This window comes from Momordica charantia (genome assembly GCF_013281855.1).
Source record: "Momordica charantia cultivar OHB3-1 chromosome 9 unlocalized genomic scaffold, Mcharantia_2.0 BLBB01000009.1, whole genome shotgun sequence".
Classification (NCBI taxonomy): domain Eukaryota; kingdom Viridiplantae; phylum Streptophyta; class Magnoliopsida; order Cucurbitales; family Cucurbitaceae; genus Momordica; species Momordica charantia.
In genome coordinates this window covers 30,917,643-30,931,480 of record NW_028275167.1, presented here as the reverse complement: position 1 = coordinate 30,931,480, position 13,838 = coordinate 30,917,643, and the positions used below count along the sequence as shown (strand labels likewise).

Here is a 13,838-nt window from a genome sequence, read left to right as displayed (position 1 = left end):
AATATTAATGTCATAATCCTATCTTAAAATATATTGAAATGTCAAGCCTGCATAATTCAACTAGTGAATTCTTAAACTAATTAAATTAATAAAGTCTTAATTTTAAAAACTTTTTTTTTCAAACTCAATTTATATTGTTTGGGCTGAGTTTTCAAGTAATTGAATTTTTCAAAATATCCTTGATGTTAACCTTTTAAGTGGCTTTAATTGAATTAGACATGTCTTTCAGATAAATATGGAAATTTGACAGAAAAAAATTTGAACGCCCAATCAACTTCAACCAGTTAAAATACTTATTTTAATTAAAAATCGTGAGTTTAAATCTCACATCGTATCATAAAGACAAATTCTAAACTATTTATCTTTCAATCTACCAATGTCAAATTTGATATATGTTTCGGTCAGTTGAGTAGTTGTCATGTAGAAATTTGGTACAGACAATAAAGTTTATATGATAAATAAATACATTTGTTTCCTACTTAGAAAACAATAATGAAAGACCTCTGCAATAGTACTCTCTTTACATTAAATACATTTATATAGTTTCCGTATTGTAACTTTATTTTCTATGTATTAAATTTCCATTAATTTAGCTGTCTTTTTCACTAAGCTATAAAATTTTCATCTATATATCAATATTTCCATAACTATTTCTATATATTAATGAATTTGACATAATATTATTGGTAAATCAACATTTTTATAGTATCACAGAAAATTCATCAAATATCAATAAAATACTTCTAATATTGACATATATTATTAATATTGATAATTTTAAACTTATTTATAAATGGTAAAATACTTCATTGAAAAAAAAAATCTATAGATAATATTTTCATAAAATTAAGTGTTCGATATTTCCAACCCTTACAACCTTACCTTCTATCTATCGTACACTGAATTCGGATTTGTCTGAATTTTTGTAAACAACCAATTAAATGATGGTGAAGTAATTTCCTCCCTCCCAGAAGGCCAACATTGAAATTCCTTGGACCAACTACTGTTATTTTAACTCGGTGCTGAACAAAACATCCTAGGGATGAATGTTCATGTTCTGACTTTAATTACTTTTAATGGTGTATTTGAGAGTGACTGTAGAATGAGTGATTTAAAAAAAATGATTTAAGAGTAATTGATTTTCCAAAATCGCCACCGGATAACTTACAAATCAATTTTAAGTGATTTTAGATTTTCCTAAAATAAAATTTTAATTTGTCAAACATATCCATGAAAACAAGAGTGATTTTGACAATAACAAATGTTATTTTGTCATGATAAAATCATTTCCAAACACACCATAAATCTCTTTTTCCAAAATGACAAAATCACTCTAAAACACGTCCTAAATCTCTTTTTTCAAAATCACTGTTTCTACCGTCACTCGTAAACACACTCTAATTTGGAGATCTTTTGAGGTAGTAGTGTTTTTTTTTTAAAAAAAATTTAGAAAAAGAAAATACATTTTTTAAATGGTTGTTATAATGATAAGATTTATTTTAAAATTTATTAATTTTTTTGAAATGTTTTGTAAAATTTTAATTGTTTTGAAGAGATTGATTTTATGGGTCCACAACTTGATAGTAAACTGTATTTAAAACTTGTGAGGTCCACAATTTATCGAAAGATAGATAGTTAAAAATTTTTGGTATCTTGCATTAAAGAAAAAGTTAATTATGTTAGTACAAAACTAAGAGATCCCAAAATTTAAAAACAATAATAATAAAATAAAATAAAATATAGATACATAGTTGGAGTGGTTAAAAAAAAAATCTGGCGTTTCTTATAGAAGGTTTGTTTTTGAAATGTTGCTAGCTTTTTTTAGAAACAAAAAGTTTCTATCTTTTTTCTTCTAATAGTGTTAGTGTTTGAACTAGCAAGCACCATATTACGAAACTATTTTCATGGACCTACGATTTTTGTCATCACTTATTGGAACGATTAAATTTTCTGTGCTGTCAATATGGTTCTGTCTAAAAGTCATTATGTTGATTGAGATGTTCTCATTGATATGTTTCAACTTTTTTGTCAATTCAAATTTGCAACAATATGCTTGCATCTCCAATAAGGGACACTTTCCAATAGAACCACAAGAGTTTTTTTTTTAGAAAATTTCCAATTTGGGACAATTTCCACCGTAAGATTTGAAGTGTCTGAATATTTGGAATGTTGGTTTTTTTCTGCCCCAAATTCAACCCTATAGAACCACAAGAGATTCTTTTTGAGTTTAACAAATTAATCATACTTTCTAACATTTTTTTTAGATATTTGAAAAATATTGTATTATAATTGATGCATTGAAAAAACTTCTTCCATAGATTAACTTGTCTTTCTTCAAATAAGATAACAAAATGATATACTTTATAATTAGATCAATTTTGTTTAGGGTTTAGATTCATCCCAAATGGGTATATCTTTTTTTTTTTTTTTTTTTTTGAGAAAAGGGTATATCATTTCATTAATAAGAGTTGGAGAACTTCTTTAATAGACTTTTTAATATCCCATGGATAAGAAGAGGGACAAAATGAAAGGACCACAAAAGAGTTAACCAATGCCTTCAATATGAAGGAAAGGTAAGACCATAAATACAAAGAATTGTAAAGGGTGGTAGGTTTATTTCAAATGATGCTAGTTTTCATAGACGTTTTTGTTTCTTTTGTTTTGTTTTTTTTCTCCTTTAATTTTACTATCGTGAGTATTTGAATCAGATTAGATGCACCACACTAAGGAATTATTCTCATGGGACGGATAGTAGGATTCTACAATCTACAACTGTCATGAATTTATTGAGTAATAAAAAACCACCACTTGTTGGACGAATATTGAAGGACTCTTCATATTATCATTGTACTACATGTTATCTACCACATGGTTGTATCTAAGAGTCATAATATTGATTGAGATGTTCTTATTTATATCTTTAGGCTTTATCTCAATTCAAATATGTTTGAATATTTGGAATGTTGATCTTTTCTACCCTCCACTTTTTACCTAACTTTCTTGAGTTTTTTTTTTCCTCAATTATACTTCAAACAAGCTTATTTGACGATTAGGCTTTACAGGGAGTGCCACAATTTAATCATACTTTTTAACATTTTTTTAGATATTTGAAAAACATGGTATTATAATTTATGCATTAAAAAAACTCAGTTCAAATGTTAAATTGTTTTTTTTAAATAAGATAAAAAAATGATATACTTATATAAATTTCATCAATTTTCTTTAGAGTTTAGACTCATATCTAAGAATGTTCATGGGATAGGGTGGGGACGTGGAAGGCTTCCCCGCCCCCTATTTAATTCTCCATCCTTGTGATATTTTGCATGAAATTTAGCGGGGATTGAGGCAGGGATTTAGTGCCGAGAATTCGCGAGGATTAGGTTCCCTATAGGGGATTTTTTTTGTTTATTTTTATTTTTAAAAATTATTTCACAATTAAATAATTTTTTCTAAAGAAATTTCTAATTAATTTTTTATTTCTAATCATAAAACCACATGGTCTAACCCGTCTCTATATATATACATATATTGGACGGGTGGCAGAAAAGAATATGATTTTTTTATTATACATATTATACATAGAGAAAGCAATAAAATTGTATTATCGTGTGTGTGTGCGCGCGCGCGTGTGTGCGGTGAACGAAGAATGGGGAATAGGGAACAGTTCTCCGTCCTCGTCCCCATTTAGGCGACAAAGAAAAAACTTTCCCCATCCTCACCCATATGAAATTTAAACAAGAATTCTCCACCCCGTTTAAATAGGTTCTGCATGAAAAATAGACATCTCTAATTGTATCATCATATTGGCATATCTTTTCATTAATAAGAGCTAAGAGGACTTATTTAATAGACTTTTGGTATCCCCATTAGATAAGAAGAGGAGATAATGGAAGGGCCACAAAAGAGTTAAACTAACCCATGCCATCAATATGAAGTGAAAGGTGTGACAATAACTCAAAAGGATTGTAAACAATGAACATATCACTTCAAAATATGGTTTTTTTGGCGGGATTTGAATCTCTAATTTTTTAGTTGATAATATATGTCTTAACCAATTCTGCTACAGACTGAAAATTTTAAATTATTATATCTAAGAGTTTAGGTTATTTAATTTTAAGTGACAACATTTTTTGTCACTTTAAAGGTATGCTTGGGAATGATTTTAGTATGAATAGAAGTCTAGAATCACTTTCACTAATGCCAAATCACTTCCATTTTAAAATATACATGTCTAATAATGATTCATAAGCGATTTTGGAAAAAATCTATCACTTAAGTGATTCCCAATCAACCACTTGGAAGATGTTTCTCCAAATGATTATCCAAAGGCAACTTGATTGGCAAGGATTTGGGATGATCTCTTGGTTATACTGATTTAGAAGTCTCAAGTTTGAACCTTCCGGTGAGTTTAATACCAAATCTCTTCATATCTTTTCGGTCTAAGCCTTGGGGTAGGCATGGGTATCCGTATAGGGCAAAGTTACGACTCCCAATTTTCCAAAAAAAAAAATAATAATAATAGGGAATTATTTTTTTTAGTGATGATTAGGGAGAGCTTTTAAGACTGGAGGGTGGTAGTTGCTCTCGGTTTCCTTGGTGGGTTTGCATTTCAAATGTTGCTAGCTTTAACAGACTTCCTTTTTTCTGATTTTTCTTTAATATTATGAGTATTCGAACTAGATTACATGCACCACGCTAGGGAACTATTCTCATGGGGTGCAGCATGATTCTACAACATACAACTGTCAAGAAATACAAAGATGTTTTATCCAAAAATAGGTGATCACCATGGGTTCTGGTACCATGAGTATCCAAGTGTTAGAAAATTACATTCCCCTTGCCATAGTCTACAAGCTCTAGCCTAGAGTTCTTCCTTATCAATATGTCGTCCGTGGTTAATTTTTCTAAATTTTGTTCTTGAGAAATTGAATGGTATTGGATGTGGGTGGACATTTTCAAAGTTCTTCAAACTTTATAAACAAGTATATAAGCTCAGCTCATCCAGGCCCGATGTTACCATCAGGGTGCTCGTAAGAAACCAGCACGCACGACAAGAATGATAGGAATAAAAAAGTTCTGGTATAAAAGATCTTAAGATTGTGATTAAAGTTTGACACTGGGTAGAAGTAGAGAAGATGTCATGCAGTTCTTTAGAAAAACGCATGGTTGTTGGTAGAGAACTGACACCAATGAAGGTGCAAGTTGCACATTTTCTTTTACAGCTATGTTTCAAGAATCAAAATTCTCCCAGGAGAAAAGGTGCACTAGGAAGAACATTTACAATTATCCGAAGATCTGAAGGTCCTTGACAAGTTTTTATCTTTGTTTTAAAGTCAATTATCATATCGTGCCTATAATCTCAGAGAAAACCACTTTTAAAGAGTTAAGCTAGTACAGATAACACATAACAGAACTTTCATGACCCATGAAAATTAGCCTCAATTCAGACTAAACATTAAAAGGTTCTTTATTTAATATCCATACATTGCCATTAGCAGTATCTTTTCCTACTCTTGTCATAAAAGACCCATGGCAAATTTTTGAATGAAACTATCGTTAAGAAGCCAAGGGATGGGATAGAGGGAAATAAAAAAGAATTCTATCAGATTCTCCAACTTTGGTATAGATGATAGTTGTTAGAGGAAAAAGTCAGAATACTCCAACGGAGACTTACGCAGCTGCGGTGATGCATTCAATGGCTTGCTTGCATATACCAGTCATTGTTGCTTCAGGGCCATAGACCTACAACAGAACATGGAAGAAATTTCTGAGCCTCTCACTAATTTGATCGCTACTGCTGAGTGTTAAAATTATAGGCATTGAGCTTTACATGACTGTGAAATGATTCGATGTACCTCAATTGGAATGCCGAGTTCTTCTCCAAGTGCCCGCATTTTTGCCAAGCCCCTCTGGTAGTTAGGACCTCCTCTCCTTACATAAATATTCATTCTTGCTGCCTTAAGCTTTGCTTCCTGAATGAGAGGGGGAAACGAGTTCAGATGTTTAGCTGCTAATTGGGAAAAAGGTTCTACAGTTTGTCTGGGAACTTCATTGCTAGATCTTACCTTCTCCTTCAAGGCCCTAATTATGCCATTAAATGTAGCAGCTACATCCGTAAAGTTAGCTATTCCTCCACCAATCACAAGCGCTCTACTACGGCCATCAGGATCTGCAGTTGCACACTACCAAAAAAAGAAAAAAGAAAAGTAGAATGAAAACAGAACCACGTTAATGTTAATGGAAAATGAAAACCATTGTCCAGGAATTCAGATATTTTGATATTTTCCTTATCATTGGCATCACAACCAACCTCAGAACAATTATCAAATCCAGTAGGAAAAAACAAGGAAAGAGTAACTGTTGATCATCAGATCTTTTGGTGGAGGAAGAGCACTTACATCAATAACAACTCGGGCATACTGTAACACCTCCTCTTCGTTTGGTGCTCCACTGTATTCTGCATAATTCCCAAGCTCAGAGGCGTAACCAAGATCTCCAACCTAACAGTAACAGGAAGGTTTCATTAGTATATAATAGCAACAGGACACTGAGCTAGAGGGACTCAATATGGAAGGTGTACCGTGTCTGCATAAATGACACTTGCACCTCCTCCAGCAACCATGGTCCATATTCTTCCTTTTGGGTTCAAGACAGTGAATTTCAATGATGCACTCGTCTGCAGGTAAAGCAAATGTGAATACGTATTATCGAGTTCAATACAATCCCTAAAGAACTGGTTCTTCTGGAATCAATATTGCATTGCACTACATGATTTCCCTTCAGCTTTAAGTATTTGATATCCTTAATTCAGATCAGAATCCTAAGACTTTAATTCAGATCAGAATCCTAAGAGTTCTCTATTGGATTACCAGACATAGAAGTGCATATGAAAATTTGGAGGCTGAAGAACTACTAATGCCGATAAATCTCTCTTTTGACATAAAAACGGCACTAGCAGAGTCAAAAAGTAATGAAAGAGATAAAGAGGCTTGCTGAAAGATGTATGGGAGTTTTTTTCTTCACCTTTTCATCTAGGCCATGAATAAAGCTCTCTGTTGCACTCATAACTCTTCCAAACGGCAATGGGAACTCAACATCACCCCACCTACATAGTCGCAGTATAAGATAACAATAAATATATCAACTAAAGCATAAATAGAATTAACAGCACCAATAAAATTGTGATCATCTAATTTGTTCAAAAAGGGAAATGTATGGAAAAAAAAGGTCATACTTTTTGAAATTCTTAAAACTAGCAGTATCATCCAGTTCGCCTCTCATGTCCAGTGGATAAGGCTTTCCATCAACCAATGTGAAGGGATTCATTTCCAGAAAAGTGAAGTCCAAATCTGGCAAACATGAATCCAAGAAGTTGAGATGGAGTTCTACAAGCCACTGAAGCTATTTCTGCTAGAATATCCATTATCAGGAAAAAATAAAAGTAGAGCACCTTGAAATAGAGAAAAAACAGACTTGAGAAAGTCCTCAATTTCCCCCTTGATCTGGATTAAAAAGCAAAATTTGTGTCAGTTCTCTATAGCTAGAGTGGGCACAAAACATGCTGAAAATTTCACAGAAAAAATATGGCAGGATAAAGTTCATTCTGAATTGCTGAATCCTATGCTAGAATACTGTTGACTTATTTCATCAGGAAAACCGCATCAGAACGCTAGAAGTAGGAATATGAACCAGGAACTATTTGTGATGAAAGTACCTCCAAAGGAAGGGTGGCAACAAGTGGAGCACATATTTCCGATGTAAGGGATGCTCCTGTTGGAACAAAGATGGTCTTGACCTAAAGAGATCATATATCATCATGAAAGTGGTATAAAAAGACCATGTGATGACAAAAAGAAAAAAAAAAAAAAAAGAACTTTTGTATCTTCTGAGACAAACTGCTAATAAAAGCATTCAACCACACCTTATCCCAGTTCTCTTCAATATCAATTCCTCCACATTCTGAAAAGCTTAGACTACAGCCAAGCCTTTCTGAGACAATATTCAGATAAAATTCTTCGTTGTGTGGGATAAAAGGCTCCACTATAAATGTTGTAATGGGTCCCTTGCATCCGCTCATCTCCACCTAGTATTTGAAAGAAAACCAAAAAAGAAACAAGTAAATATGTAATCACTAAAAAAGAATAAAATGTAAAATTAACTGAAATGCTTGCTGATGAAGAGATGGAGGAGAAGAAGTTGATATATAGTACCACTTTCCCCAGACGTTCCTTCACAAAATTAGTTACTTCAGCCAAGTCTAGATTTAGTGCAACTAAACCGCTTTTACCACGCTTTCCAAACAACATGTCAGGCTTCACAACCAATTTTGACGATAACAGCCAGGGTTCCTTCTCAGCTAGCTCATTGAAATCGGTCGATTCACTAACCTATAGCATGTCGGAAATAAAGCATTATTGCAAATATTGAAAGATTAACAAAATAAGATTCAATATACAGTGTGATTTTATATGATTAAGAATTAAGAGTAAGCAAAAGTACTTCAAAATTAAAACACTTCTTTTCTTTCTCCTAAAATCATTTGTGGATATTATTTTTCCAGAAGTTTCAAAATAGGGCTAGAAGCACTTTTCACGCATCCGAAAGTAACCCTAAAAACTTTCCGAAATTTATGGTTTTGTCTCATTGACACTATTAAGTAAAGCAATGGCGCCAATTAACAATGGATAGCGTTTGTGAAGAGGCATCTACCGAACATGGAAAAACAAAAATAATAAATCAAACGATCCTGAATCTCCATCAGCGGAGATATCGACACTCGACAATAATCGGAAGAAGAAAAATGAACTTACCTGCGCTGATTTGATCGGTAAATCACGGCCAGAAATTCTTTTAAAATGCTCCTTCAACAATCTCTTGGAATCGTTCTCTCTGATCTTCTTGCGCGCCATTTCTCAATACCTACATTGCGCCAGAGAAGAAACCAATCAAAAAATAGCAAAACCAAAACAATGAAATCAACCGAAGTCAACTAATTGCTCAAAGATCCGAAAATTTGAATTAGCAGAAATAATAGATCTTGATCAGAGCACAAATCAGAAATGGCCAAAAGTAAGAAAAAAATCTTCCAAAGAAAATCTAGAGAAACGCTTACGGATTGGTGGTGGATTGGGTTAAACTGCGATCAAATCGAGGTTAAAGTTGGAGTCTCCGAATCCTACTCTCTCTATATATAGTCGCTGAAATATTATTTAATTTATGCCCTTTTCCTCTCACGAGCAGATGAAAGAGTTAGCAAATTAATTTCTGATGACATTTGCGAATAAATAATTTGAAAAAAAAAAAGAAAGAAAAAACTCCCGATCACAATCGCCACCTACCACCAAAATAACTGAACCAACCTCTCGTTGCCAGGTGATTTTCACTTGTTTTGTTTTTCTTCCTACAAATTTTATTGAAATTATATTAACGTTTCAATTTCGCCTTAAATTGAAAAATATAGTTCTTCTTACTTTTCGTCCCTTCTCAAAATATTAATGTATATTTATTCAAATAATCTTTAAAAGGTCTAGATCATTAATAGCATTCTTTTTTAAATGATAGGAGTTTTTTGAAACAAAGGATAAAGTTCATTTAATTTTTACATATAATTTAGCATTAATGTTATTTTTAAAATTCAGTTTTTAAAGATAAAGTTTAATACTACTGGTTTTTTTAATATCTAGCTTCTTTATTGTTTAGTATCTAAAATTTAATCTTTCATTTATTTTTTTAAGAAACATTAGACTCTTTACTGTAAAAGACATATTTTAAGAAAGATATTTAGGTGATGAAATCTACCTACAAATAAGAAATATAAATATAAAAATAAATATTTTTTTTTAAATAATCAAACTGTTATTTAAAAAGAAGTGATCACGTGAAAATGTTAAATATATAGGAATTCAAACTCACAACTCTGTGGTTTGAAGTATATGTCAATTACAATTGAACTATATTCGTTTGGATGAAAATGTTAAATATTTTTCTATTTATAATGTAAAATTTTGTATACTTTATTGTGCTTAGTCGTTAGAAAAAGGGCGGGATGGCTTAGCCATAATTGTCACATATTAGTCAAAATAAAAAAATAAAAAGGAAGAAGGTGGGATGAGGGATGAGGGAAAAATTCAGAAATCTTGTGTTTTATTTTTCCGGAGCGTGAAAATTGCGAACTACGCGGCACGTGAGAATCGCGTGAGGCTTTTAGAGAACCAGGGATAGAAAATGAAAAAGGAAAGAAAAACCGAAGAGAAAGAAACGGTAGTGGACTTCTAGGGCTCACCCGAGATTGTTTGTGTACTGGGCTAATTTCGTTCATCCCCTAATTGATCCTTATAGCATTTCAGATTCGCGGCGGAATTATTGAATCAGGTATCATTTTCCTCGATTTGTAATCTCGCAGTCTATGTTTTCTGGGTTCCGTCTTATGTCGCCGATTGGGTTTTCTGGATGTAAGAATCTGGACAGAATTGGGGGGGGGGGGGGGGGGGGGGGGGGGGAGGAAATTTTGACTGAAAGAAGCTTGAACTTTTGAAGCCTATCGACCATACAAGTTGGGGAAATGGAAGGAACGGAACAGTGGAAGGTTCACGTGGAACAATTGAAGGTCCAGATGGAGCAATGGCTGCAACAAGGCTTGGAGCTTGTTCACCAAATACCCCCAATTCAGCTCTACGTCGGGGTTGGTGTGTTGTTATTGACCACCCTACTTCTCTTATTGAGTGAGTCTCCTCTTTGTCTGATCAATTTTTTTCGTTCTTTAGTCCTGTGGTTGAATATCGCTTTCTGTAAGGTGAAACATTTTGGAATTTGCAATTGACTCCTCTCCTCTCTCGACAGCTCGCTTGTTCAAGCGCAGAAAATCGAATACCATTGTTCTCAGTGGACTCAGTGGAAGTGGGAAAACTGTTATTTTCTATCAAGTAAGCATCTGCATTGCTGGTTTCTTCTCTTTGTTTTATACGACTGCTGGACAAAACACTAGAACCTGGTATTTTAGTTTTTCTAGAATTTGATAACTGAATTGGTTGCCCTAAGATATTTGATATACTCGCATTTTGCATTTTTCATTTACTTCGGCTTCAATTCAATGATTATGCCTTTTGTGTTATGAGTTTATACACTAGTTGTATTTCTGCACCATCTTCTCAAGAGGTATCTCAAAGGCACTAATGTTATTTTGGAGTTGGAGTGTATTGTCCACGTTGCTCTTGCATGTAAGAATGCCCCATTTTGCTTTGGACCTATTTTTAAGGTCGGTTAAGAAGTTAGTAACACAGCAGCCATGCACACTGTAGGTTTTCTGTTATGCGTCACAGTGTTTGATGTCTTGGATATTTCGAAACATAATTTGCTGATTGATTGGATGCCATGAAAGCTGTTATACAAAATTTAAAGCAAAGTATAAATCTTATCGGGTTTATGATGATGCTATGTATATGCTAAAGATTTTTCCTTGACAGGGCTTGTAATGTACCAAGAAAAAGAAGGAATTTTTTTCCCTTCTAGATGTGCTGCTATCATTTATGATGTTATTATGCCTTTGCAGCTTCGTGATGGTTCTTCTCATCAGGGTACTGTTACATCAATGGAACCTAATGAAGGCACGTTTGTGCTTCATTCTGAAATTTCAAAGGTAGGTCATGTTTACTAGTACTGGTGCTCAGGAAGTGAGAATGCTCCTTTCTCTGATCCATTACGGTTTTAGAAATCAGTATTAACAATGCTGTGCAGTTTTTTCCCCAACTATCTCAACTTTTTTCTTTCATTATTTGATCAAACTTAAACTAACAGGTATTTTATTTAATTGTTTTCTTAGTAGAAGAACAAACTAAAGCCTGTTCATCTTGTTGATGTCCCTGGGCATTCTCGCCTTCGAGCCAAACTAGATGAGTTTTTGCCTCAAGCAGCTGGTGTAGTCTTTGTGGTGGATGCTTTGGATTTTTTACCTAACTGTCGTGCAGCTTCAGAGTAATTATCTAATCACCACAACTTTATGCCTATGTGTTTATATTTACCATATGAATGTAGAAGCTTTTGGTCTCCCAAGTTCTCACAATCCTAACAGATAGCATTTAATTTGCTACATAAGCACTCACGTGTCTTGTCCATGTCTGATGCAATTCATGTTTAACTACACAAAAGAAGTGCGGAATCAAATGTCTCCTGTCATTAGTTTAATTTCTTAAATTTCTATTGAAGGTACCTCTATGATATCCTGACTAATGCGAGTGTTGTGAAGAAGAAAATCCCTGTCCTGATACTATGCAATAAAACAGACAAGGTTACAGCCCACACAAAAGAGTTTATCAATAGGCAGGTGGAGAAGGAGATGTATGGCTTCTAACTTTCTCTGTTTTATTAACGTCTTTTGTATTTGGTATCATTAACTACCATACTTTGTTATTTCAATCTTATGTTTTCTATAATTGTGCAGTGACAAGCTACGAGTGTCGAGAAGTGCGATCTCAGCAGCTGATATTGCAAATGACTTCACACTAGGGGTACCTGGAAAAGCATTTTCGTTCTCACAGTGCCATAACAAAGTTACAGTTGCTGAAGCCTCTGGATTGACGGGTGAAGTAACTGAGGTTGAGCAATTTATAAGAGAAAATGTGAAGCCTTAGCTGTGTATTCTATCCTACATGTTGACTGGTGCTTTTTACCCCTTCATTTGAATATAAACTCCAATGTGTTTGAAATGCCGCTTTGAGAATTTCGAATTGCATCCCGATTCTTGTAGTGTCTAAAGACAAGAAGTTAAAGCTGTTCTATGTCCATGTCTTCTTCCCTTGCTGAGAATTGTATAAGATCGTACCCGGAATAGTCGTACAATGTCACAGAAAAGCCAAAACATTCGTAAAGCATAAATAATAAAAATCTGAGACATTGTTGCCTTCTTTGTGGTGGAAATAAGATCATTTCTACAACTCTGCAATATGTTGGCTTCTTTTGTTTCTGGCATGGCTCTCAACAATCTGAATTTACACCAGCTAATAGACGGATAGGCGAAACATATGGGGAAATTGGCTCAAATGACCTCCAAAAACTTTTGAAATGCTCAAATAACCCTCTTTCTTTTATTGTGCCCTAATGACCCACTTGAATATTAAATTAATTTTTATAGGTAGCGAAATTACCATAGTACCCTTCGTTCAAAAAATTGAACCGTTCTAACTTTCCCCATTTCTCTCCGTTGTCAGTCGTCGTTCGTCTTCTCCTTTTCCGTTTGCGTGAGTCGTCTTCTCCCGCTTCATCTCCGTTCGAAATCGCTCGAGGTAAGTTCAATTTTTCCACTGTTCCGTGGGGTTAGGGCTACGTTTTTTCATGTTGAATGGGTTTTCTTCCGTTGATTCCTGAACACCAGCACTGTATCTTGTTGACCATGTACATGAATGAGTGATTTCGCTGTCCGATTTTACTTTATTTTGTTTGTTCCATTATTGGGAGATTGTTCTGTTGTGATTTCCTTCATTGTTGTTCTGTCGAAATTGATTTTTGAGCTGAAATTGAGTTTTCAGGTATGTGGGAGGGAACCGTTTTAAGTGTGTTGGGAGGTTGAAGAAGGAGAGCTCTGCCATTTTTCTCGGGTCGTTCTCGGGCGAGGTTGAGCACGAGGTATTCGTCAGATGCTTGAGGCTGAACCTCGAGGTTCCTCGAGGTAAGCTCGAGGTTGGATTTCTTTCAAGTACCTCGGGTTGACCTCGCGCGAGGTTGAACCCAAGGTATTTGAAAAAAATCCAACCTCGAGCTTTCCTCGAGGAACCTCGAGGTTCAGACAAAGCTGAATACATGGGGCATAACCTCGCCCAAGGTCAACCCGAGAAAAATGACAGAAG

The 13,838-nt window shown here is 34.2% G+C and overlaps 2 protein-coding genes across 4 annotated transcripts; one reads left to right on the top strand and one right to left on the bottom strand.

Annotated features, from left to right (window-relative positions):
* Window positions 1–5,405: 5,405 nt before the first annotated feature.
* Window positions 5,406–9,374, bottom strand: LOC111019183 (ATP-citrate synthase alpha chain protein 2). The gene is made up of 13 exons (XM_022295512.2): window positions 9,113–9,374; window positions 8,811–8,919; window positions 8,211–8,387; window positions 7,922–8,083; window positions 7,715–7,795; window positions 7,451–7,502; window positions 7,235–7,349; window positions 7,024–7,105; window positions 6,581–6,676; window positions 6,399–6,500; window positions 6,066–6,182; window positions 5,856–5,972; window positions 5,406–5,742 (listed from the first exon to the last, which is right to left on the bottom strand). The coding sequence occupies exons 2-13, from the start codon at window positions 8,907–8,909 to the stop codon at window positions 5,671–5,673; spliced, it is 1,272 nt and encodes a 423-aa protein (XP_022151204.1). The 5' UTR covers window positions 8,910–8,919; window positions 9,113–9,374; the 3' UTR covers window positions 5,406–5,670.
* An 824-nt stretch (window positions 9,375–10,198) lies between these two features.
* On the top strand, window positions 10,199–12,899 carry LOC111019241 (uncharacterized). 3 transcript variants are annotated; one of them, XM_088128352.1, is made up of 7 exons: window positions 10,199–10,371; window positions 10,457–10,721; window positions 10,840–10,922; window positions 11,463–11,635; window positions 11,822–11,970; window positions 12,202–12,333; window positions 12,437–12,899. In XM_088128352.1, the coding sequence occupies exons 2-7, from the start codon at window positions 10,621–10,623 to the stop codon at window positions 12,624–12,626; spliced, it is 828 nt and encodes a 275-aa protein (XP_087984478.1). In that variant the 5' UTR covers window positions 10,199–10,371; window positions 10,457–10,620; the 3' UTR covers window positions 12,627–12,899. The 3 variants fall into 3 exon arrangements, with proteins under 3 accessions (XP_087984478.1, XP_087984477.1, XP_022151281.2); XM_088128351.1 differs by having other exon boundaries at window positions 10,200–10,371; window positions 10,537–10,721; XM_022295589.2 differs by having other exon boundaries at window positions 10,206–10,371; window positions 10,537–10,721; window positions 11,549–11,635.
* Window positions 12,900–13,838: the final 939 nt, after the last annotated feature.

Coding starts and splice junctions, on each gene's coding strand:
- LOC111019241 (XM_088128352.1), top strand. CDS start 10,621: ATGGCTGCAACAAGGCTTGGAGCTTGTTCACCAAATACCCCCAATTCA. Junction 10,923..11,462: donor AAACTGTTATTTTCTATCAA/GTAAGCATCTGC, acceptor TTTCCTTGACAG/GGCTTGTAATGTACCAAGAA. Junction 12,334..12,436: donor AGGCAGGTGGAGAAGGAGAT/GTATGGCTTCTA, acceptor ATAATTGTGCAG/TGACAAGCTACGAGTGTCGA.
- LOC111019183 (XM_022295512.2), bottom strand. CDS start 8,909: ATGGCGCGCAAGAAGATCAGAGAGAACGATTCCAAGAGATTGTTGAAG. Junction 7,350..7,450: donor TGTTTTTTCTCTATTTCAAG/GTGCTCTACTTT, acceptor CATGTTTGCCAG/ATTTGGACTTCACTTTTCTG. Junction 7,106..7,234: donor AGTTTTAAGAATTTCAAAAA/GTATGACCTTTT, acceptor GCGACTATGTAG/GTGGGGTGATGTTGAGTTCC.